We start from the raw sequence: 23,608 nt of genomic DNA, 5'->3' as shown, positions 1-23,608 counted from the left end.
GCTGAATCATCCTTTTAAAATGATCCTTTTAACATATATCAGATCATGGCATACTTTGTACAGTGTTACTGAATTTCCCTCAGAGGAGGAGCCCAGGGACCTTCCAGTGGCTTATAAGGCCTTGCATTTTCTTTTAATCACACATCTACCATCTTGCCTGCCTTGTGCACAGGCCTACGCACAGTCTTGGGGCTCCCATCTCCTAGGCGTGCTTCCCTAAGGACCTTTGCTGCAAGCGCGCCCTCTGCTGGGAGCACTCTGCCCCCGTCTCTGCTTGACACGCGCCCCCCCTTCAGTCTGTGCTCCGTCTGCCCTTCTGGATGAAGCCAGTCTGAACACCCTGTTTAATTCTGCTGCCTCCCTGCACACCCCCCAACCCAACACACACCCCGGTCCTTTTAGCCTGCTTCACCTGTTCCTTTCTCCCTTGGCGCTTGTCTTCCAACAATGACAGAATTTCTTACCTCGTACGTTTACGGCTAATTGCCATTCCCCCCCTCCAGACCGTCAGCTTCATAAGGCCGGGATCTTTGGTTTGTTTATGATGGAGAACACTGCTCAGTAAATACGGTGGCGGGTGAACCAAGAATGAAAAGGAAGCTCTCCTTTTTTTGGTTTTTTTTTTTTTTTTTAGATTTTATTTATTTATTTGACAGATCACAAGGAGGCGGTGGGGGTGGCGGAAGCAGGCTCCCTGCCGAGCAGAGAGCTCAATGCTGGGCTCGATCCCAGGACCCTGGGATCATGACCTGCACCAAAGGCAGAGGCTTTAATCCACTGAGCCACCCAGGCGCTCCTGAAGCTTTCCTTTGAACAGTCATTTTAAGAATTTTTTTAGAGTATTTTAGAATATTATTTAAGTCTTTTCATGATTTTGAAGCTTTCTGTACATTTTTCCATCTAGTGCTTTCATGATAATAACATTATTGGTCAAATAAAATGTTTTCTTTTGTTTGCCAGTTGATTGAAGAGCAGATGACCTTGTCAGTTGTCAGCATAGTTAACGGGACTGTCTCTCATGGGACTGTCTCTCCTTTATCTACAGGTTCACCCGGAAAATGAAGATTGGACTTGTTTTGAACAGTCTGCAAGTTTAGATATTAAATCTTTCTTTGGTTTTGAAAGTACAGTGGAAAAAATTGCAATGAAACAGTACACCAGTAACATTAAAAAAGTGAGTCCACATTGGGATTTTATGGAAAGCGGAGGCAAGAGCCTCTGAGGTGCTCCGAGCTGGCAGTGCTTTCAGAAGGCTGGAAATGGACGTTCAGGGATCCCCGCTGTTTCAAGACAAGGAAGTACTTGGCTTTTCCCTGAGCCTTGTGTTCCAGGGCAGTGTAGGGTAGGGTGGGGGCTCGGATGATGCTGGCAGCCAGTGGAGTCAAGTTGGGCTGGGTGAGGCAGAGCCGCCGGCGTGCAGCACCCCCAGCTGCCGCCTTTGGGTCTGTGGGCAGGAGACACTGCTCAAGGAGACACTGCTCGAGGGGACGCTTGCCGGGGAATCTCCTGAGGGTCCCCAGCCGTCGGATTATTATTATCTGTGTGGTAAAACTTTCCTTCTCATTTTTTTGTAAAGATTTATTTATTTGATTGGGTTGGGGGAGTGTATGAGCGCAGTGGGAAGGTACAGAGGGAGAAGGAAAGAGAATCTCAAGCAGGCTCCCCGCTGAGCCCAAAGCCTGATGTGGGGCTTGATCTCACAACCCTGAGACCACGACCTGAGCTAAAATCAAGAGTCGGATGCTTAACCAACTGGGCCACCAGGCACCCCCATTTCCTTCTCGTTTTTATCCCGCTGCTCAGTGTTGCTGTGTAATATGGTTGTGAAGTGTATCCATGTGGGGTTCTGAGAGCTTCTGGAAGGCCTGCTTTCTTCTCAAGGTGTTCGAATTTGGATGGAGACACAAAGCATACGCTGAGTACAAGTGTGATAAATCAGTGCTTCTAACTCGTCCTAAAAAGAAATTCTGTATCTTTAGATATGATTTTCTAGACCTTTGGAGAAAGGAAGTAAAACAATTATGAAAAACAAAAAACACAAAGGCATTTCACTTTTCTTTTTATAGATTTATTCTGTAGCAATTCAGTTTTTATTAGTGTTTTAAAAACCTGAAGGAGATGGAAAGATTTGAATGTCGAATATACGCTAACCTTAAAATTGGTTTTGTTTAAAGGGAAAAGAAATCATCGAATACTATCTTCGTCAGCTGGAAGAAGAAGGCATAACGTTCGTGCCCCGCTGGACTCCGCCTTCCATTGCCCCGTCCTCCGAGGCCTCCTCGTCGTGCAAGAAGCAGGCAGCGTCCTTAGCTGTTGTGGTTCCAGACGCTGCCCAGGCAGAGGGGCTGGGCAGCGAGGCCCTCAGCAGCCCCAGCGGGCCGCCCGAGCCCACGGCGGGGACCCCGGACGGTGCGTTGGAGAGAGGGTCGTCCCGCGAGCCAGGCCAGGGGACTCCGCCGAGTCCTTTCCCCTCGGCTTCCTCCAGCCATGCTTGTTTCCTGAGGTCGCGTGGAGATAATTAGTCCCTTGGCCACCTTTTATTTTTTTCCTAGAATGAAGAAACATTTTAATGTTTTTTAATGGGCAGGAAGGGTTATATCACGTTATTCTTTTCTTGATACCAGGAAATGTGTTTATTTTGAGGGCATCTTTAGTGAATGAAAGGTAGCAACTAATCCTTTTCACAGCTGTGTCACCATCAAACACCTTATACTCTGTGCTAGAACCTGTGGTCAGCACTGAATGAAAATTTACGCACTTGACCGTGGTTTCGTCTTACTACAAAGTGCATATTACCCTCATTTTCTGCATGAGTGAACTGAGGCCCAGAGATGCTGAGTAACTTGCACAGAGTCACACACCTGGCGGGTGGTGGCACTGGGACTGAGCTGAGGTGGCTGGCTCTGGGGTCTGCACGTAGCCGGTGTGCTGTGCTAAACACGTGTACACACACAACACGTGCATGCGCACACACCTGTTTATTTCTCAGAGTGATGCCCACTGTGAAACCGCCCAAGAAAATTCTACCACTCCTAAGTTTTGTTGAAGTATTGGTTTCTCTTTCCACGCTTTCTTCTCTATAGCGAAACTGTGCGATTTGTTTGCCATTCAGTAGGTCGCAGGTGGCGGAGACTTAAATTGGTTTGGGGACACATTTTATTTTTCCACCTCATGAGCGTTTGCTGTATTTTAGGTACCCGATCATGAAGAAGATTTCTTGTATTCTTTTTTTTTTTTTTCAAGATTTTATTTATTTGACAGGCAGAGATCACAAGTAGGCAGAGAGGCAGGCGGAGAGAGGGGGAAGCAGGCTCCTGCTGAGCAGAGCCTGACTCAGGCCTCGATCCCAGGACCCTGAGATCATGACCCGAGCTGAAGGCAGCAGCTTTAGCCCACTGAGCCACCCCGGCGCCCCTCTTGTATTCTTGAGCGCAGTAGCTCTTTTCAGAATAGGTTTAAGTCTACATGCTTGGTTTATTTCATACTTCTATGTCACGTAGGTCTTCTTTATATAAGTTTGAATTAAAATAGTCACTCATCATCTGTTACAGATTTTCTCCTGTCGTGAGTAGTGTTGTAATTTTGCAAAGAGAGTTGACCATGTAGTGATCAGGGAATGTAACTGAATCACTAGCTGGACCCGGGGCTCGGTCAGTGATTTGATCTTATAGACTCTCCCCGAGGGTCTCCAGGATGCCGGCTTGGCTCTGTAGTCCCTGGGGTGGTGTTGAGTTCTGCGACTCAAGGAACCACACTTAACTTTGCTGAGCAGGACCAGTCTGGAAGCCTCCACGCTCCAGTGTTCTCTATGTAAGTGTTGTCCATAACTTCTGTTGCAGACAAACTAGATGCGGACTACATCAAGAGGTACCTGGGTGATTTGACCCCGCTACAGGAGAGCTGCCTGATCCGACTTCGCCAGTGGCTCCAGGAGACCCATAAGGGCAAAGTGAGAACCCACACCCCCTGTGCACGGTGCTGTCTTTGTTGCTCTGGACCTGGTCCTGCTCATAGTTTCGTAGAGTACACGTTCCCAGTTGCCGTAGCTGGGGCTGTCCCTCTCAGTCCCAGTGTCAGGGGATCTGTATTTCTGGATGTGGCATCCGAGTCCCTCCTGGCGAGTTGAGAAGCCCTGCTGTGTACGATCAGCTGAGCTTTTCGAGGTTTACCAGAGGAGGGTCTCCCTTAAAAACAATTATAGGTCAAGTTACAAGGCAATATTATATTCCAAATATTCAGGTTTTTAAAAGATTATGTATTTATTTATTTTCGATAGAGTAGGGGAGGGATGGGGGGGAAGAGGGAGAGAATAGCTGAGCGAGGAGCGCGACCTGGGGCTCCGTCCCGCAACCCTGAGATCACAACCTGAGCTGAAACCAAGAGCCAGACACTCAACCGACCGAGCCATCCAGGCGCCCCCAAGGATTCAGATGGTTTAATTTTCAGAAGCTTTGGAAGGATTTCACAGATGGTTCCAAGACCAGAAGTGTTTGAGCTTTCATTTTGAGGTTTTTGGTAGAATTTTAGCCTTGTTAAGAAATCCGGTTTTTCTATCAAGCTTCATACCGATAGGGGGCTGGTGGCCAGCACAGGCAGACTGGCGTGTCCGGCTGGGGGCTGGCGTCCCGTAGTGAAGGGAAGCTGGGGTTGCGCGGAGCGGGCCTGCGCTCGGGTTCTGTGAGCCATCAGCCCAGGTTACAAGAGCCATGTTCTGAGGACTGTTCAGGGTCACTTGTCGAGACCACAGCACCTGTCATCACAGCTGTCAGTTGTGGTGCGCTCAGCCTGGCCCAGGTGCTCTCACGATCTCAATGAGGTCCTCCCTGAGGTGGTGGCGTTTCTGTCCTAGGAGGGACCTAAGGCACGGAGCAGTGAAGTCACTTGCCTGAGGCGAGTGAGCACTGGGGTGAGGCTTTGAAGCCTGGTGTGGGCGGCAGCGACGTCCCCTCCGTGCCTCGTGCTCTCCCGGCAGTGCGGCCCTTGGCAGGCTCCCCTCCCGCCGCCCTCCTGTCCCCTGTGGACCAGCGGCGAGCGTGTGGCCGCAGAGGAAGACGGCCAGGCCAGAGGAGACTCCGACGTGGTTTTGGCCACCTTGCACGGTAGCAGACTTTAGAGGAGGAGTGCGTTACGAATGTCACCAGCCCGACCACCATCAGCACTGTGTATCGTCACGCTTGTTCTAGTGGCCTGAAAGTGTGGAGAAGTGCGCCCGGCTCGTAACCCTCCGTCAGTCCTGTGGATTGAAGCCTCTGATGTTTAACGAGTTATGCTCTACTTGGCCAAAACTGAAATGGGCCACGATAAAGATTATTCCGATTAACGATACCGATTTTCTAAAGCATTGAGGAAGGTTTTCTCTAGTAACGGTTAATTTTAAGTAGTGTGATAATGCAGCTCCCTCTGGTGAAAAGTGACAGTTTTAGAGTGTTATTCCCTTAGTAACTTGGTTTCTTTTTTTTCCCCTTAGCAACTTTTAACACTGCTTAGAAACATCTTTCCTCTCACTAGATCCCGAAAGACGAGCATATTCTCCGGTTCCTACGTGCCCGGGACTTCAATATCGACAAAGCCAGAGAGATCCTGTGTCAGTCCTTGACTTGGCGAAAGCAGCACCAGGTGGACTACATTCTGGAGACCTGGAGGCCCCCGCAGGTCCTGCAGGACTACTACGCGGGGGGCTGGCACCACCACGACAAAGGTGGGCTGGGTGTCCTGGACGTGCTTCAAGGCCACACTGCGTGCGGTCGAAGGGGCCCGTCTCGGGAACAGAGTGGGGTCCATCCATACGTCTAGCCCTTCCACCCCCCCCTCGGAAGCCCCCCGAAGCCCCCCATAGAGCAGCAGGTGCGGGCGGTCTGCTCCTTCCGTTGGCTCGTGGCCCCTTGGCCACCAAGTTTCTTCACCTCCTCTGACTTTGTTTTGACTCATTTAAAAAACTGGCGTGTTGGAGGGCAGCGCTTTCAGGAGCACAGTGCTAGTAAAGGGACGTTAACTAACTGCAGTCCCTACAAGACCTAGGACAGTATGTAGCCAGATTTTCTATATCAAAACAGTGAGGCACTTCAGCTGTGCTTTGGGCAGGAAGCAAAACACAAGCCAAGGAAGCGATGCCCCTAAAACGAAGGGTGGGTTAAGCCGAGCGCAGTTCTCTGGGATCGCGTTCCATGGCGCGCCTCGCAGGAAAGCCGGCGTTTGCCAGGGTCATGCTCACTCTTCGCTGGTTCGGAGCTGGACAGAATGGAATCGGGGTGTAGAGCAGGCACACGGATGGCCCTGGAACTGCCGCCCCCCCCCCAGCAGATTCTTCCAAAACAGAGCAGCTCGCATTTGTCTGTTCTCCGGACCTCATCTTCTGTACTGTCCCAGATTAATTGTAGCTCTTTGTTTATCCTAGCGACATATGTTTATTCTACTTGCCCACCCTTCAAAGATTAAAGTTTGATAGTGAAACATTAACAAATGTATTTTATAAATACACCTTTTATAGATTTTATAAAGACACCTTTTATAAATCTTCCTTTCAACAAGATTTAGGAGCACAAAGACCTTTCTGTTTTAAGTAGAACAGATCTAGACCCAGGCCGAGTGATAAATACAAGGAAAATTTGGACTTCTTTGTCAAGATGACAGGGCTGACCCTCCAGTCTCAGAAGACAAGTCGCAGTGGCTTGTCAGTAGCAGATGCCGTTCCTGGCCTTTCTGCCACTCCCCTGTGGCACTGAGTGTCGGGAGTCTCAGTGGACTCCAGGGGACACTGTGGCCACCGAGATCTTTCTCCCTCTGTGTCACTAGCCCGTGAAGACAGAGCATTTGTATAAGTGAGGGGGTTCCTCTCGGGTTTCATCTGCTACACCTCCGGGCTGTAAACACGTAGAGCCAACGTGTGCTACTTGGGGCGGATTTAAAAATGTCCTGGAAGTCCTCATTGGTCCTGATCCTGTGGGTGGGAATCAGGGGACGCTGGCTTTTTTAAAAAAGATCTAGACGTTAACGTTTTGTTAACTCGTGAAATGGAAAAAAAAAAAAAAAAGTGTTTTCTTTAAGAAACAAAATTTTAAAATACTCCATTATCACAAAAAAAAGTTTCTGTGGATATTCGGAGGTGGACGCCCCCCCACCCCCGCACTGAAAGTCCGCTCTGCTCCGCCGTCTGGTGTTGAAGTGAGGAGGCCTAGCGGCCACCCCGTCAGTACCTGTCGCTAGAGCCGGATGAGAGGCTGAGATGGGACTGGTGTGTCTTATCCTGGGCACAGGGGCAGCGGCGGGGGCGCTCCTGTCCACACACAGCCAGCCGCGGCTTCTGAGTGGGAAGGCGGGCTCCTCAGTAAGGCTCCTAGGGTGGCCCTGTCCGCTTCTCTTCAGCAACGCGGCTGATGCTCCCTTGCTCTCCCCCTGCAGACGGGCGGCCGCTGTACGTGCTCCGGCTGGGGCAGATGGACACCAAGGGCCTGGTGCGAGCCCTCGGGGAGGAGGCTCTGCTGCGCTACGTAAGTGCCTGCTGGGGAGGTCGCCCCCCCCCCCCGCCAGCAGCGAGCTGACCTCACCGCGATAGCGAGCATGGAGAGCGTCGCCATTAGGCCAGTCGCTCATCTGTGGAGCGTGAGGAACAGCGTGGAGGACATTAGGAGATCAGAGGGGGGAGTGAGGGGGGGAATCACAGGGGGAGGTGAACCACGAAAGACTGTGGACTCCGGGGAAAAAACGGGCTTTCTGGGGGGGGCAGTGGGGATGGGTGAGGCCGGTGATGGGTATTAAGGAGGCTCGGGCTGCATGGGGCACCGGGCGTTAGGCGCAGGCCGTGAGCCGTGGAACAGCACAGCAAAAACGAATCAAGCACTGTGCGGTGACTGATGTAGTAAAAACTGTATGTTTTCAAAGCAATGATAATTAAAACATAAAATTCCCATTTAAAAACAGGCCAATCTGTTAATATATTTTTAAAATTTCAAAAGAGGGCATGGAAGTTATAAAAATGTTTTTCATAGGGAAGCATCAACACAAAATCTGTAGAGCCACTCAAGATGACTTGAGTTTGGGGTCCTCCTGGTCCTACCCCTCCCCTCCCCTCCTGAGCTGTCTCTCAGGTCAAGCCTCTCGCAGTGTTTGCCCGGCGCCGCCTTACCCGCAGGTCTTCACATCTCTTACCTGGACGATTATAAATGCTTCCTTCCTGCCCCCCGAGCTCCAGGCTCCCCGCCCATTTCAGCCTCTGCAGCGCGGGCAGTTACGAAGAGAAGGATGTGCTTAAATTAAAGACGAAACAACCAGGGGCGCTTGGGCGGCTCAGTGGGTTAAGCGTCTGCCGTCGGCTCAGCCCATGGTCCCAGGGTCCTAGGATCGAGCCCTGCATCGGGCTCTCTGCTCAGCAGGCGGTGTGATTGTCACTTTGTTTCATAGCTTGACTCAGTGCTGTTACTTAGACTCATCGTGGGCTTTTGTGGCCATTTCACACACAGGTTCTCTCCATAAACGAAGAGGGGCTGAGGCGGTGTGAAGAAAATACAGAAGTCTTCGGTCGGCCCATCAGGTAGATGCTGATTTCGTTTTCCCTTCCAGCTTATTGAGAATGTGGGGTAAATATCTCTAGTTGACTGTGGGGCCAAAATCTGGTTTGATTTTTAGGCTTTTAGATTTCTAGAACCAAATCTAAATGGCTTCCCGTTGTCTGCAGTATTCCAGAAGGTGGGGAGACCGAAAGCCATACATGCAGTTGGGTCGGTTGGGAGGGGTGGGTGCTGGATTTTGATATCTGTTGCCCTGAGTGAGGCACTGCTGTCCCCTCAGTCTGAGTGGGTCGGCCTGTCCGGTTTCCGCGGGTCCTTGGGAGCCCCAGGCCGCAGGTCGGCTCTGTCTTTAAGCTGCGGGCTGCGAGGATCTGCATTTCTGGGCCGCACTTGTTGCTACGGTGAACTGTTTGGGAAATGTGCGGTGGCGGCGTGGGGGTGGACATAGGAAGGCCCAGCGGGGGACCTGCGAGGGTGGTGCCGCCTGGCAGGAGGGAGTCTCGAGGTTCCTGTCCCGGCTGCAGCGTTGGCTCCAGTACGTCGTGTCTGCCAGGGCAGAGCTGCTGGCGCTTCAGGCATGCCGGGCGTCAGAAGCCAGACTCGTGGCCTGCTCGGTCTGTCGTGGCCCGGCGAGTTGGGCCCAGTGCATCGGGTGCCTTGTCTACGGGGTCGCGCGTGGGTCCAGGTGGGTCCTTGCGGTGAGCGAGCCGCGGACCTGCTGCTGCTCCGGGACGGGGCTCCCCCATGGGTCCGTGCGCTGCGGGCCTCGGGCTGGAAGCGCAGTTCCTGGCGCTTGATGTTTTAGAAACTGGTCTGGTTTTGGCAACGGCTCTAAACGGCGGTTTCGTACTGTCAAGAAGTTCGCTTAGGATGGGTTTTGCACGTGTGCGTGTCTAGTGCGTGGCTCACACATCTGCACCCCCACAGCTCGTGGACCTGCCTGGTGGACCTGGAGGGGCTCAACATGCGCCACCTGTGGAGACCCGGCGTCAAGGCCCTGCTGCGCATCATAGAGGTGGTAGAGGCCAACTACCCCGAAACGCTCGGCCGCCTCCTCATCCTGCGCGCTCCCCGCGTCTTCCCGGTCCTCTGGACGCTGGTGAGTGTGGCTGCGCCGCGGCCCAAGCCGGGAGCCACTTACGAGGCGCCTGGGCTGGCTTTCCTGTCCCTGTGTCTGTTCTTCTTAACTAGTCAGGAAATAGCAAATGTGGAAACATGCAGGCCCTCTCAAACCGCTGAAGGGGGCGAAGAGCTCCTGAGAGCCCTTTTGTCACACAAATAGACGTTACGGAAAAAGTGTGTCGGGCTCCCTGCCCGCCCCCCACTCATACTGTCGCAGGGTGATTTTAATCTTTGGAAATCACACAGCAGAGCGAAATGCCTGCACGGTCTTTTCTCATTACCTGCAGGTTAGTCCATTCATTGATGACAACACCAGAAGGAAATTCCTGATTTATGCAGGAAATGACTACCAGGGCCCCGGAGGCCTGCTGGACTACATCGATAAAGAGATCATCCCAGATTTCCTGAGCGGGGAGTGCATGGTACGGATCGGGGCAAGCCGGTCTGCGTTCGGCGGCTTTACGGGGGTGGGAAAGGTGGCTGTTGGTTGGTATAAACGATTTTCAGACTTTCAGTTTGGATTATTGTTTTTTGTTCTGTTTTGTTTTTCTTTGTTTGGCTGACATTTCTCTGACCCAGGGCTAAACCACATAGACCCGTTTTGGTAATTGTTGGCAACATGTGTATTTCTTCATTGTTAAATATAATGAGAATGTGTTTTAGAGCCTAATGTAATCGCACCTTTATTTGCTCAGTTCTGTGCAGCTCAGACTCTTACAACTGTTCTAAGGAGCTGTGCGTTTTATAAAAACACTTTGAAAAGCTCCACGTGGTTCTGCCAGATCACCCCCTTGACATTAAATATGGAGGACATTTTGAAGGGGACACGCTAAGAGAACTACTCCTGTCATCTGGGGGCTTGGATTTGTGGCGTGGCGTGGCTATCGGGTGGCCACATCCGCCTCTCTGCCCTGGACTGTGATGAGGGTCCTTGAGCACCACAGCCCCCGGGGCGTGACCGACTCCCGTGAGGGTGAGGGAGACCGAAGGCTGCAGGGGCCCAGGTGGCTTCCTCTGTTGACAGCTAAAGCCAGAGGGCAGCCTGGTTGTCCTTAGAGAAAGGATCTCTATCAGCCTATGGAAAATAAAGTTGTCCTTTTGAGAGGTGTACACACTAGCTTGGATACGCGTATTTAGCTAACAAACCGGGTTTTCAGGGGAGTCTTCGGGTTGGTTAGAGGAGTTTGGATTCAGCTTTCAGGGCCTCGGTCCCGCGTCAGGAATGGCAGACATCGGCACAGCACGGTGCAAGGGGCTGGGGAGCCTCAGGACCCTCCCTGACCGAGGGCCGGGAGATTAACCTAGGAGGTCAGCTGTGGAGAGACCCCCCCCCAGACGACTTACATTAGGAACAGTCCAGAAGTGGTTGGTCCTTCTGACTGTGAGCTGGAGCAGAGGGAGACCTCACTCACGGCGCGCCGGACCGACTGTGATGCGCTCCCCACGGTCAGAGTCGTCCTCGCCCATGCAGGGGGCCGGGCTCTCCCGCACTCCCTGCGGGTCCATCTGACAGAGGCTGCCTCTGGCTCACCGCCTCCCAGGCCGTGTAGGAGGTGCTGAGATTCTCTGAACCTCAGTGTTGAGTCACTAGATCAAGGTCAGCTAGGAAATACGTGAAGTATAGAGATTCTAATTAACCTAGCCCAGTGTAAGCGGACTCAGAAGAGGCTCTGCTTAATTACTTTCTGTCTCGTGTCGTGGACTGATCTGACTTGGGTTATGCAACAAAGCTTTCGTTGTTGATTATATATTAGTGGTCAAAGTTTATAATAAACACCTGCCTGTAGTTGCTGAGAGTAAAGCTTTTTTTTTTTTTAAAGATTTTCTTTATTTATTTGACAGAGATCACAAGTAGACAGAGAGGCAGACAGAGAGAGAGGGGGAAAGCAGGCTCCCCGCTGAGCAGAGAGCCTGATGTGGGGCTCCATCCATCCTGTGACCCTGAGATCATGACCTGAGCCGAAGGCAGAGGCTTAACCCACTGAGCCACCCAGGCGCCCCGATAACAAAACATTTCTTAGCATCGTGTTTTCTCTTTACAGTGCTGTGTAACTGCTTGTCATTTTTCCACGAAGCAGCATTAGTAATGGAGTCCCGTCCCTCTTACGTAGTAATGTAAATTCTCTGGGAGATTGGCGTCAGCCTGTACACGTAGATCTAAGAGGTTTTAGAAAGTCACGTTGCTCAGCCCTGCAGCTGGCATTGGGACGGTGCCAGCGTGTTCCGTTCCCAAGCGGCCAGGGTCATTGCACCTGCCGGGACGTGGCCCGCCACGGAGCATTGGTTCTCAGAGGGCCCCTTCCATGTGCACAGTGTTCACTGCTGTGTTTGTGTTTGCAGTGTGAGGTGCCTGAGGGCGGACTGGTCCCCAAGTCTCTGTACAGGACTGCGGAGGAGCTGGAGAACGAGGACCTCCGGCTCTGGACCGAGACCATCTACCAGTCTGCAAGCGTCTTCAAAGGAGCCCCACACGAGGTGCGCCGTCCGCGCCGGGGGCCGGGGACCCACCCTGTCTCCCCAGGGACCTTCCTCAGCGCGTCTTCCCAGCAAGAGCGCCTTCAGAAGCATCAGATGCTTTTTCTGGTCTTGGCCTTTAGGGTTTATTATTTTTTTTCCCAAACCTTTAGTTGTGGTGAAAGTCTGCGTTGAGGGACAGGCGTCTCTCGAGGGACCTGCGCCCAGAAGGCGGCGAGGCCTCCTGACCTCTGCTCTGCCAGGGTCTCGCGGGCGCGGGGCGGGTGGCTGGTGGGGGAGGCTTCCCTGTGGGACGCGGACTCTGCACCTGAGGCCAGCTAACGACTCTGCAGGGCTGCTTTCCGTGTCTGTCTCTTCGTGACCGGGCTTCAGTTATTTCTGTTTGTGGAAGAATTTGCCCGTTTTTTGTAAGTTGGGCAGGGTCCGGAGAAGTAGCACTTCTCTGTTTTCCCTTCTTACGGCCACGTTAGGGACGGAAGCAAGAGGACTGTGTGTCCGGCTGATGCTGTGTGTCCTGGGATGTGGCGGGCGGTCTGGGCTCTCAGGGCTCACGACCGAGTGCCTTTCCTGAGCTCTGGGTGGCGCCCTTTGTGCCTTGGGGGTGGTTGCTCCGGACTGCGGTGCGGGGCACCGAGCCAGGGCTCAGCGCACCGGGGCCCTGCGCTCAGGCTGACCCCTTACTGCCACCTGCCATCCGTCCTTGCTGGCGTCTGTCCCCGCGCGGCTGCGTGTGGCGCAGGCAGCTGCTGTTGCCGTGTTGGAACAGGCAGGGGCAGATCCAGTCTGCCGCACGCGTGGGTTCGGTGGGGAAATCTCAGATTTTTCATGGCTGTGTCTTTTGAGGATTATTTCTGGTAATTCCGTATTCAGAGGCCTGGCGCGGGCGGAGTTCTTCTTTGTCTTAGGTAACTCGCTCTGTCTGTGGTCTGTGGTCTGTGGCAGGGAGCTCCCTGGCGGGGTCGGTTCTCCTGCGTCGTGGGGCATATGGCAGGTGGAAGTTTTCTACATCGGAATGCGAAGCCCTGCTCTGGGGGTTAAGTAAAACACGAGTGAAGGCCATAAGAGCCCTGAAATAAGGGCTGAACTCTGTCCCCGCGGTGAAGGTTGGGGGGATCCGCAGAGGGGGCCGTGTCTGGGGAAAGCTTGGCGCGGGGGGAGCCACTGTGCTGCGCAAGGACCGTCACGGCACCCAGACAGGACTGTCGTGCCCCGTGGAATCTTCTGTTTAGGGAGATCCTGAGGGAGTGGCTCTGTGCTGAGAAGCTGCAGTGGTGGAATCGTGGGGTCTGCCTGATGGGCAAAGCGCCAGCCGGGTGGCCCTGGGAGGAGGGGACGCCACCGCCTGAGCTCTCACCGCCGCGCTCAGTCCTCCCATTGCCCCCCCAGTAACGTGCTCAGGTCTGACTCTGATCAGTCCCTGCTGGGAACCTTGCCTGGGGCGCAGTGAGGAGGTTGGAGTTTGAGGTGGGTGCTCAGTCCCCACAGCCCTCCCCTGCCCCAGGCCACTTGGCGGGCCCTGGCTGCCACTGTTCCTTGTGAGTCTGTCCCCTGCCCCTGCCTGGAGCGCTTCCTTCTGTTCCTCCACGTGCCCTTTACTCAGCTCCCACCTTCTCTGGGACATCCTCGTGCTCGCCAGCCTAGAACAGTCCGTGGAACCACTTCTGAACCACCTTGAGTCACGTCTGCTCTGTGTTGTTACAGCATTTCTACGGCCGGGAGCCGGCATGTCGGTGCTAAGAGTCGTGCAGCGGGGAGTCTGGGCTGCGGGTGCAGCTGAGGGGGGCACGGAGCTCGGCCTGTGCCATGGAGCAGGAGGGCTGGGAGGAGGGAGAGCAGGGGAAGCTGGGGGCAGCACGGTGGGCAGCACGGTGGGTGCGGGTGAAGAGATGGCCGATGGGCTGACGGGACAGGCCTCCCTCCCTCCTACGACACACACGGCTGCGTCCAGAAGCTCCCCGCAGAGACGAGCACTGTGTCGGCCCAGGGCTCAGGGGCTCGTGCTGAACGCGCACTCTGCTTTCAGATTCTCATTCAGATCGTGGATGCCTCTTCAGTGATCACTTGGGATTTTGACGTGTGCAAAGGAGACATCGTCTTCAACATCTACCACTCCAAGAGGTCGCCCCAGCCCCCCAAGAAGGACTCCCTGGGGGCGCACAGCATCACTTCCCCGGGAGGGAACAATGTGCAGCTGATAGACCGAGTCTGGCAGCTGGGCCGCGACTACAGCATGGTGGAGTCGCCTCTGATCTGCAGAGAAGGGGAGAGCGTGCAGGTAGGCCGTCCGAGGCCCTCCACAGCTCGGGGTTTTGTCTTCTAAAGGGAGGGGTCTGCTGCCGCCTTGCCATCCTGCGTGGCTGGCGCTGTCGGTCTGCGGGAGCGCCTGTGGCTGTGTGCAGTGCTGGTTACGGTCACAATGACCTGGGAAGCCCAGGGAGGCTCCGAAGACAGGGAGCTCAGACCTGAGCAAGGGTTCTGGGATGAATTCATGACTTTTAGCTCAAGTGCCTGAGTTTTCTTGAGAAATTAATTTCACAGAAGTGATGTGGAAGGCAGGGAAAGCCGTTCTGTGCCCGTGGACAGCTGGGATCCAGCCTTCCCCGAGAGGACAGTCACCCTAAACAGCAGGGAGCCCAGCACGTGCTGGGGGAGGGGGAGCTGTCATCACTGAGCCCTCGCATTCCTTTGGAAATGCTCTGTCAGCTCATTCTTCAAATCGTGGCTGGTCATGTTGAGTCCTTATGCAAAGAGCAGTGGTTCTCAGGTGCTCTGGCCTGTGTGATAGATGCATAATTCTGCTGCCTTTACAGTTCTCAGGGAGGAGCCTGTCAGTGGGGGGCCGAGAAGTAGAGGAAAAGAGAGTATTTTATTGGGTTTTAAAAATAATAAACAGTTTAAGCTCCAGAATTAGTGAAGAAGATAATTTTCAGAGGTTGACATTCTGCCCTAGATTGCATTCTGTTAGCCAGAATGCTCTAGTAATATCATCGGAAGCCGGTCCGAGAGAGCACTGCCAGGTCAGATGATGTGTTTGGAGCCTCTGAAGGCGGCACGAGGGGTCCCCGCCCACACTCCCTCATCGCATCCCACCGGCCCCTGCTGCTGTGGTGGCTTCCTTCCCCCGAAGCTGCAAGTCCTGGGGGTGGACAGACGCCCACCGGGAGTCCCTCCCCGAGGCCACGCAGCACCTGGGAGGGGCCTGGCCTAGGTCCCGCGGACCCCGAGTGGAACCAGCCTAGGAGCACATAGTTGACTCTCCAGCCACTGGGCCAGCCGGCCGGCTGTGTCCAGCGAGCTCGTGCTCGGGGAGGGCTGCGGGCGGTGCGCGCTGGGGTTGGGGCCAGGCAGGGTCTCGGGAGGGAGTTCTCAGCCCGCGCCCCCCGACTCGTTCCAGGGCTCGCACGTGACCAGGTGGCCGGGCTTCTACATCCTGCAGTGGAGGTTCCACAGCATGCCCGCGTGCGCCGCCACCAACCTGCCGCGGGTGGACGACGTGCTGGCTTCCCTGCAGGTGTCGTCCCACAAGTGCAAAGTGATGTACTACACCGAGGTGATCGGCTCCGAGGACTTCCGGTACGGGCTCCCCACGCCCGGGCCGCAGCAGCACAGGGGGTTGGGGGGTGGGGGCTCGGGGGACCCGTGGGCCCAGCCGGCAGGCAGCCGCGGTTCCGGGAGGGCCTGCCGCGTGAGTGCTGGGGGTGCCCCGCGGGGCAGCCTGCCGTGGGCTCCTCACGCCTCTCCCCTCCCTGTGCCGTCCGCAGAGGCTCTATGACCAGCCTGGAGTCCAGCCACAGTGGGTTCTCGCAGCTGAGTGCCGCCACCACCTCCTCCAGCCAGTCTCAGTCCAGCTCCATGATTTCCAGGTAGTGCCGCGGCGCCCGTGCCCAGGGCGCGGAGGGGACAGCGCGCCTCCTCGGACAGCCCGCCGCGCCCCGCCACCCGCCCGGCGGCCACACTGTGCAGACTCCTCACCCTCTAGGTAGCAGATAGCTCTCCAGATGGCAGGCGTAGGCCTTGAGCCCAGACCGTCTCGACGGGTCATTTTAACTCGCACTCTTTAGCCATAGATTTTGTACACAGTGTGCGCAAAAGCAAACCAGAGCACAAGGGCTCTTTCGAAAGAAAAGTAGTTTGTATACAATTAAGAGGTTGACTTCGTATCAAATGTTGATGCAAAAAATGTTTCCAGCCACCTCCACACCCTGTCCATTAGCGGATGAATCGCTGCACCATCCGTGCTCCGGCGCTGGCCCTCCTTCCTACACGGAGCAGGAACTGCTGGCCTGTCCCTGCACCGCGCCACGGTGTTGCCCCCCGCTGTCCCTGGCACGGCCCGCGGCTCGAGGGACCCACCAGGCCCCTGTCCTCCGAGCAGCACTGCTCCCGTGGGGAGCGCTCGTGGACAGCCTGTGGGAGCAGCCCACTCGGGTCCCTTGGGCGGGTGCCCCGCTGTCCTGTGGTGGGTGCGGGTGGGGCCCGGGGCTCTCGGGGGCCCCCACAGCCGCAGGAGAGCACCGCCACCATTAAACAGCTTCTCTTTCCTCCTTTCCACATCTTTTTGTACTTCCAGAGCAGGGTGGTCCTGTGTGTGACCTCGCGCGGGAGGGTCCTTTCCCTTTTCCTTCTGGTGTCGCTCTTCCCGCAACTGCTCATTCTAAGCTCACTCGAGACTTGCGTGCCCTCGGCCTCCTCTTGGCTCGGTAGCATCAGGGCCCACGTGGTTTTCCTAGTCACTAGAAGGCTGTTTGAAGTTGTCCAGTGTCCGTCTGAGCTGATGAGTGTTCTCGCTGCGTGGCCGCCTCGGGAGAGCGAGGGGCTGACGGGGACCCCCTCCCGCATAGACGGAAACCGCCGGCGTGCGGGGCTGTGTCTGCATGTGCAGGCGTGGCGGGTGGGTGTGGCAGTGGTGCGGGATGCATGTGTGAGTGTGCCAGGGTTTGTGTGTGAGTGTGGCAGTGTGTGGGGGGCATGTGGGTGCGAGTGCGGCAGTGCGGGGCACGTGTGCAAGTGTGACAGTGGGGGGTTTTGGAGTGGGTGTCCGTGCGTGGGGGGCACATGTGTGTGTGGCTGGGGTGGAGGGGGATGTGGGGTGGACGTCGGGGGGGTGTTGGTGAGAAGTGGGGCGGGTGGAGAGTGGGGTCTAGTTACAAGGGAGTCTTCGTAGAAGCAGATCAGAATATGAGCTGGTTTGCCTTTTGTGTTCTGTTTTGGATTCCCAGTTCCCAAGCACGGTGTTCTCGTGTTGGTCTGTGTTTTTTTCAGCTTTTTATGGGAAAAGCAGGTCATTTACGAATCTGTCTGGATGTTGCGTCGGGTTAGTGTTTGTGATAAGGATGTGACGTGGTGGGGGTGTTACCGGAAGAGTTTGTGTTTTTAAAAGATACGAGCCCAAAGCCGCGTGGCTGTTAGCAGCACGTGAGGCACGGAAGCCTGGGCCGCGTTGCTTCCCATCTGCTCCCGGGGCCTGCGGCGGGTGGCCACGGTGTGGACAAGTGTGTGGAGGGCGTGGGTGCCCCGTGGGTGAGCCCCAGCGGGCTCTGGAGGAGCGCCCAGGCGGTGAGGCCCGTGAGGCGCCCGCGCACCGAAGCCGGGGCTTCTCCGTCGTTGCTGGCCTGGAGTTGTTCCCTTTGTTTGAAAAGATAGGTTCAGCACGGCGCCTAAAGCCTTGTTTCCAGAAAGCACGTTAGGGTTAGGTAGCGCCCCTGTGCTGCTTCTGATCAGTGCTTCCTGCTTCTGAATTGTAAGGACCTGAAGGTGGTGCCTTCCCTCTCTCTCCCTCTCTCTCTGTGTGTGTCTCAGACGGCGGTTTTGCTGACAGCTGCCAAGAACACGCTTCCCTCCACAGGCCAGCTCAGCCCAGGGATGTTTGTAGAACTGTCTGAGTCGCAGCCATCCCTCCCTCCCCCAGTCCGAAGACGTGTCCGTTTTAAGTTGACTCAGAAGTGGCCCTCTCTTGTCCCCAGAGAGTCGAACGCGTCTCTAAGAGTTCAAAGCACATCACTGCGCAGACGCCAGCAGGGTTGCTCACGAGTGACGGGCGCCTGCTTCTCCTCCGAGGGGGCCGCGGCTCGTGGACCCGGCCCTGCATTTCTTCCTCTCCGCCTTGCTTCTGCTCTAAGGGTTCTTTTGGTTTCCCCAATGTTACTAGTGTCTTAACTCACTTCTCTTCCTCAATCCATTATTTGCATATCAAATTCTGTAAATGTTTTGTAAACATATTACCTCACCTTTGGTAATACAATATTGATAGTCTTTAAAAGATTTTTTTACTGTTATCGATAATAAATGTGAACTGTTTAAAGACGAGCATGTCTCTTTCTTCCTGTAGGACGTGACGCCGTAGCGTCCTTTGGAGAATGGGACCCTTGGAGATGGGAGAGGTGGAGGACAGATCTGGATCCGGGGGGCTGGGTTCTAGAAGCTCCAGAGTGGAGCCCCACGTGTGCGGGACCATTTGTAGCCGCGTGGGCGGTCCTGCAGACCGATGGCGGCTGTGAGCAGCCGGCCCGCAGATGCCACCCCGAGCCGACGGTTCGCTCGCTCCTGTGACAAGTGTTCCTTGGACTCTGTGAGCCCACACATGGCTGGTGGCAGGCTCCCCGAGACACTGTTTCTTCAGTAATGACACGGATCCTCGAATCACGTGGCTTCAGAAAAAAGAAAATGGACAGGTGTGGACCTTCGGGACCTGGGCCCCCTTGTCGCCCGCTGCTTGCCGGTTGTGTGTAGGGGTGGCAAGGCCAGAAGAGCCCGGGACAGACACCGTGCCGACCTGCCCCGTCGTCGTCTGCTTTCCTGGTCAGGGTGTGTGGGAGCCGGCCGAGGGGACGGAGCAGGGGCGTGACGTGGCCGCACGTCCGTGGCCGCACGTGAGCGGTGCGTTTGCCAGCAGCCCAGGGAGGTGACCCGCATCCTTCCCACCGCAGGGGCCCCCGCGTGCCTCCCACCGCAGCGTGTTGCTGGGGGGAGGGCAGGGCGCACAGCAGCCCCTCTCGGCGCGGAGGCCTCCGCCGGCCCTCGGGTCGGGCATGTGCCTGCCGGCCAGTGGGTGTCATTCGGGCTCTGACCAGGACGGCATGAGAAACGGGTGAGCCTGGGTGGCCTGCTGCTGTCTCTTGGCTGTCTCAGAGCGAGGCAACAAGTGGGGCGTCCTGAACAAAGGTCAGTGTTCTGGGTCGCCGAACCTCCAATATGTAGTTCTGCTTAAACGCGTCACGCCCTTTCATACCTGAGCACAAGCGTCGGGCGCCTCTCAGGTCTCCGGTCTAGGCAGAGGTGATCTCAGTAAAATGTCATGACACACCAATGAATCTGTTTTATTTTATTTTAAAGATTTTATTTATGTGAGGGACAGCTAGTGAGCACAAGTAGGGACAGTGGCAGAGGGAGACAGAGAGAAGCAGACCCCCGCCAAGTAGGGAGCCGGACGCAGGACTCGATCCCAGAACTCTGGGATCGTGACCTGAGCCGAAGGCAGACGTTCAGCCTACTGAGCTGCCCAGGTGCCCCCCCAGTGAATTGGGTTGGTTTGATGAAAGGGCTTCGGAAAGCAGCGTTTCTGGGAACAGGACCGCAGCAGCCGTCTGAACTGCGGGCTTAGAAAGGGTTAAAATGGCAACATTTGTTATTTATTTTCTACCACGACCCTCCTGCCCTGTATGGGCAGCATTCACTGCCCGACCAGGTGCTGAGACCCCTGCGCAAACCCTGAGCATCGGCCCAGAGCAGCACAGTCCCGAGCCCCCGTGTTCATCAGCGTTTCGTCGTTTGGGGGGGGGGGGGACACAGGGGAGCAGGGCCCTGCGAAGCCCTCCTCCTGGTGTGGAAGCCCGGGTCCCCGCGGCCGGTGTGTGCGGCGCAGCTATCAGTCCGTGGAGCTTCCAGTGCGGCCTGCGGGGCTCCCTGGGAAGGGCCCCGCACTGAGGGAAACCCGCCAGGAGTGGGATGAAACCTAGGGACAGGGTGTGAGGGAGGGAGAGGAGGCTGAAGCTGGGCGGGCGCCGGCAGCTCCGGCAGCCTCGAAGGGAGGGTTTTCTTGTGACCTTGCCCAGAACAGCAGGAGAGGGAGCTCTGGAGATCTCAGACGCTTTCTTGAAGCCCCTTTCAATTCTGGAAGTTTACGATCCACTTTCACATAAAAATAAGCATCAGAAAAGCGTCCAAGTCAAGTCCATGCGAAGTGGAGCGGGCGCAGAGCATCCTATAGACCAGGAAAGGCCAGAAAAATGCTCCTGCAAGAGAGACAAACGTCAAAGGTTTCCTCTGAACGCACGATGTTGCGCTAGCGTCGGGGACACAGCTACCCACTCAACGGTTCTGTGCCTGCCTCCGTGCTCGCCGCGGCCGGGGTGGCCGCTGCTGGTGCAGGCCCTGTCGCCACGGCCTCATCGACATCCCCGGGCCGGGCCTCTGGTCTCTGGGACCGCCCGACTGTGTGACTGGAAGTCTGTCCCTCGTCACCCCCGCCCCTCTGGCAACCACCAGTCCTCTGGGTGTGCGTCTGCGTTTGTTTCTGTTTTTTTTTTTTAAGGAACTAAACGACATTAAGAGAATTGACAAGACAGGAAAGAATGCATTAGAAAAGCCCAGAAACGAAGTGACAAGAATTAGAAATGAATGAAATCACTTCAGAAATTCAGACAGAACTAGGACGCAGTGAAAGATGCAGCAGATAAGGCTCTAAGAGAAAAGCACAGAAGGGGAAAATCGTACAAATCAGGAAGGACAGAGGTGAAGGAACGTCCAAGGGGACACGGCTTGAAGGTGGGCGAAGCAGGACAGCACCGGGGGTCACTTCGGCGAGACGGAGGCAGCCGGGCCGAAATCAGGCTTTCCAAAGGCTGAGCTTTACGGGGGAAGAAATAGACTAATTGGGATTTTTAGGGGAAGAAAGGAAGCCGGGAAATTTCTAGCCAGCAGCACTGCTTGTGGGTGTCCGTGCGGTACGTTTGAGTCGGGGGGCTGCACCCCCTTGGGTGGGGCTGCCAGGGTGCGGGGGGAGACCGCAGATGGGGGGTTCAGGGCACCTGGGTGGCTCAGTGGGTTAAAGCCTCTGCCTTCAGCTCAGGTCATGATCCCGGGGTCCTGGGAGTGTGTTGCTTGAAGGCGAGGCCAGCGAGCCCGCAGATGGGGTGGTACATGCTTGCTACCACTGTGTCTGAATCAGAAAACTATTTTTTAAAAAATAATTTTATTATTTGACAAAGATCACAAGTAGGCAGAGAGGCAGGCAGAGAGAGAGGGAGAAGCAGGCTCCCCGCTGAGCAGAGAGCCCGATGTGGGGCTCAATCCCAGGACCCTGAGACCATGACCTGAGCCGAAGGCAGAGGCTTAACCCACTGAGCCACGCAGGCGCCCTGAATCAGACTTTTTAAAAGGGGCAGGAAACGGTCAACGTATGCGGAGGATTCTGTTCTCCGTCACCATATCAACCGCGTCGTCCGCGTGGTTGATCCGGGAGTCTCGGCCAGTGATAAGGATGTGTCTGGCTGGGACCCAACCATCGCAGTGAGAACCCCCCCAGATCCCCATGGTGTCTCAACAGGCCCATGGACGTGGGGCCATCGCGCAGCTCCTGGGCGTGAGTCATTGGTCGGACTCAGGCGCTTCTCTGGCTCCGTGTTTTGTTTTAGAAAACAGGTTTGTGGGTGGTGGTATTTTCGGGTTAGGACTTCAGACAGGTAATTTGCCTTGAGGGGGGAGTCACAGCGGCTCTCTTGCTGGGACTCGGGCTTTCTTTCCTTTGTCCTCGTCACCGGAGCCGTGGCTGGAGCAGCTGGGGACAGCAGCTCCCGTCTGATCTCGGGCTTGTGTGCGTGGGACAGCGAAACGGAGCCCTCTCCCTGGTGGCAGGGGACCGCACAGCTGTTCTCATGGTGTCAGGCTGGTCCCCGAGAGCCCTGCCCCTTGCCCGTGCTTCTTCAGTAGAAGCAGCTAGACTAGTGTCCTGCTCTGACCTTGCCTTTGGGTTTAAGAACTCCGTCTCCAGGACCCATGTTGACACCCACAGAGAAACAGTCACGAGCCTCGGGTATGCAAATCACTGGGAATCTGCGCACCAGCCCAACCGCCCTGTGTCCTATGACCCGTGAAGGACAGAGCGTGTGCTGCCTGCTCTTCGGGCTGTTTCTGGGAACCAGCGAGGGGCAGGCGGCCCGTCTGCAGGGAGGAGGGCGCCCCCAGCTCCGGCTGTAGAGCAGTGTGGGTCTCCATGGACTTGAACCCCATCTACACCCATGATCTGACAGTCCTGGTGCCGCAGCCAGAGTCACACCCAAGGTCAGCCCCCAAGGGGAGCCTTGCCTTCCAGCCGGATGAAGCCGAGGGCCTTCCCAGCTCCTCAGGCCAGGGAAGGGCCTCCCCCGCTGCCACCTTGTGGCCTCATAGCAGACGTGCATTCTCTGTCCCCATGTGGGGTGGTGGCGACAACTTTTCTCCAGCTCCATCCTGCAAGTCAGGGCCGAGGCTGGACATTCTCCAGCCCTCATGGCTCCTGAAATCTCTCAGAAGGGGAGCCGTAGTTCATGGGTCAGTTTAGCTGGGCCAGGCGGTACCCAGATACTTGGTCAAATGCTATCGTGGGTGTTTCTGGGGATGTGCTTTTTCGGATGAGAGTAACAGTTAGATGGCTGGACTGACTGAAGCGGACTGCGCTCCCTAATGCAGGTGGGCCTTACCCAATCAGTTGAAGGCCCGAATAGAACAAAAGGCTGCCCCCTCCAAGGGAAGAGAGGATTCCTCCTGCCTAATGTCTTCAAACTGGGATATCAGCTAAACTTGCCTTTGGGCTAAAAAGTTGTCTCCTGGATCTCAAACCTGCTGGCCTTTGGACCAGAAAACACCACGAAGCCCTCCAGTGTCCAGGTGCCAACTGCTGGTCTTGGGACTGGTCAGTCTCTCTAATCATGCGAGCCTATTCCCTACTTCAGATCTCCTTCTACGAATGCGTTCCCTTGATTCCTGCTCTCTGGAGAACCCCCACTAATACAGGAACTGTGCTCCACACCCCCAGAATTGCAAAGCCTTTGACATTTACAAAAAAAGCTGGTTGGGGCGCCCTGAGTGGCTCAGTGGGTTAAGCCTCTGCTTTCGGCTCAGGTCATGATCCCAGGGTCCTGGGATCAAGCCCCGCATCGGGCTCTTTGTTCGGTAGGGAGCCTGCTTCCCTTCCTCTCTCTCTGCCTGCCTCTCTGCCTACTTGTAATCTCTCTTTGTCAAATAAATAAAATCTTAAAAAAAAAAAAACAAAAAAGCTGGTTAATCTGGAATCCTCTTTCTCTGGTTTATGTCTATGTGTTTTGGTTTGGGGTTTTTCTTTTTCCATCAATAGGCTTATTTTCTGAATGTAGAATAGAATCGTGGGCTGTTCAAGCGGAGGCGGCAAAGTCTAGAATAGTCTGTTTTCAGCTCTTGCTGCTTGCGGATGGTCAAGCCTGGAGGGGGGACAGGGCTGTGTCTGAGCAGGTGGCTACGAGTCCAGCAGGCTGGGGGACGCTGGGCAAGCCACT

The 23,608-nt window shown here is 55.5% G+C and overlaps 1 protein-coding gene across 10 annotated transcripts in view; it reads left to right on the top strand.

The window, feature by feature from the left end:
• The window catches only part of SEC14L1 (SEC14 like lipid binding 1), an 80,429-nt gene that overhangs the window by 36,082 nt on the left and 20,739 nt on the right, over positions 1-23,608 (top strand). For 7 of the 10 annotated variants that reach the window (XM_045085835.1, XM_045085836.1, XM_045085837.1 and 4 more), the window contains 12 exons: positions 1,046-1,174; positions 2,175-2,409; positions 3,840-3,949; positions 5,509-5,698; positions 7,399-7,487; positions 8,457-8,527; positions 9,432-9,603; positions 9,914-10,048; positions 11,967-12,101; positions 14,125-14,376; positions 15,496-15,674; positions 15,863-15,964. In XM_045085835.1, the coding sequence (XP_044941770.1) occupies positions 1,046-1,174; positions 2,175-2,409; positions 3,840-3,949; positions 5,509-5,698; positions 7,399-7,487; positions 8,457-8,527; positions 9,432-9,603; positions 9,914-10,048; positions 11,967-12,101; positions 14,125-14,376; positions 15,496-15,674; positions 15,863-15,964 (1,799 nt within the window). Of the gene's footprint in view, positions 1-1,045; positions 1,175-2,174; positions 2,410-3,839; positions 3,950-5,508; positions 5,699-7,398; positions 7,488-8,456; positions 8,528-9,431; positions 9,604-9,913; positions 10,049-11,966; positions 12,102-14,124; positions 14,377-15,495; positions 15,675-15,862; positions 18,405-18,429; positions 19,408-23,608 lie in introns of those variants that run through there. The other 3 variants (XM_004748815.3, XM_045085838.1, XM_045085839.1) reach the window with 3 other exon arrangements.

This window comes from Mustela putorius, unplaced genomic scaffold, assembly GCF_011764305.1.
Source record: "Mustela putorius furo isolate JIRA1106 unplaced genomic scaffold, ASM1176430v1.1 tig00000873_pilon_pilon_pilon, whole genome shotgun sequence".
Lineage (NCBI taxonomy): Eukaryota > Metazoa > Chordata > Mammalia > Carnivora > Mustelidae > Mustela > Mustela putorius.
This window is presented reverse-complemented; position numbering and strand designations above follow the sequence as displayed.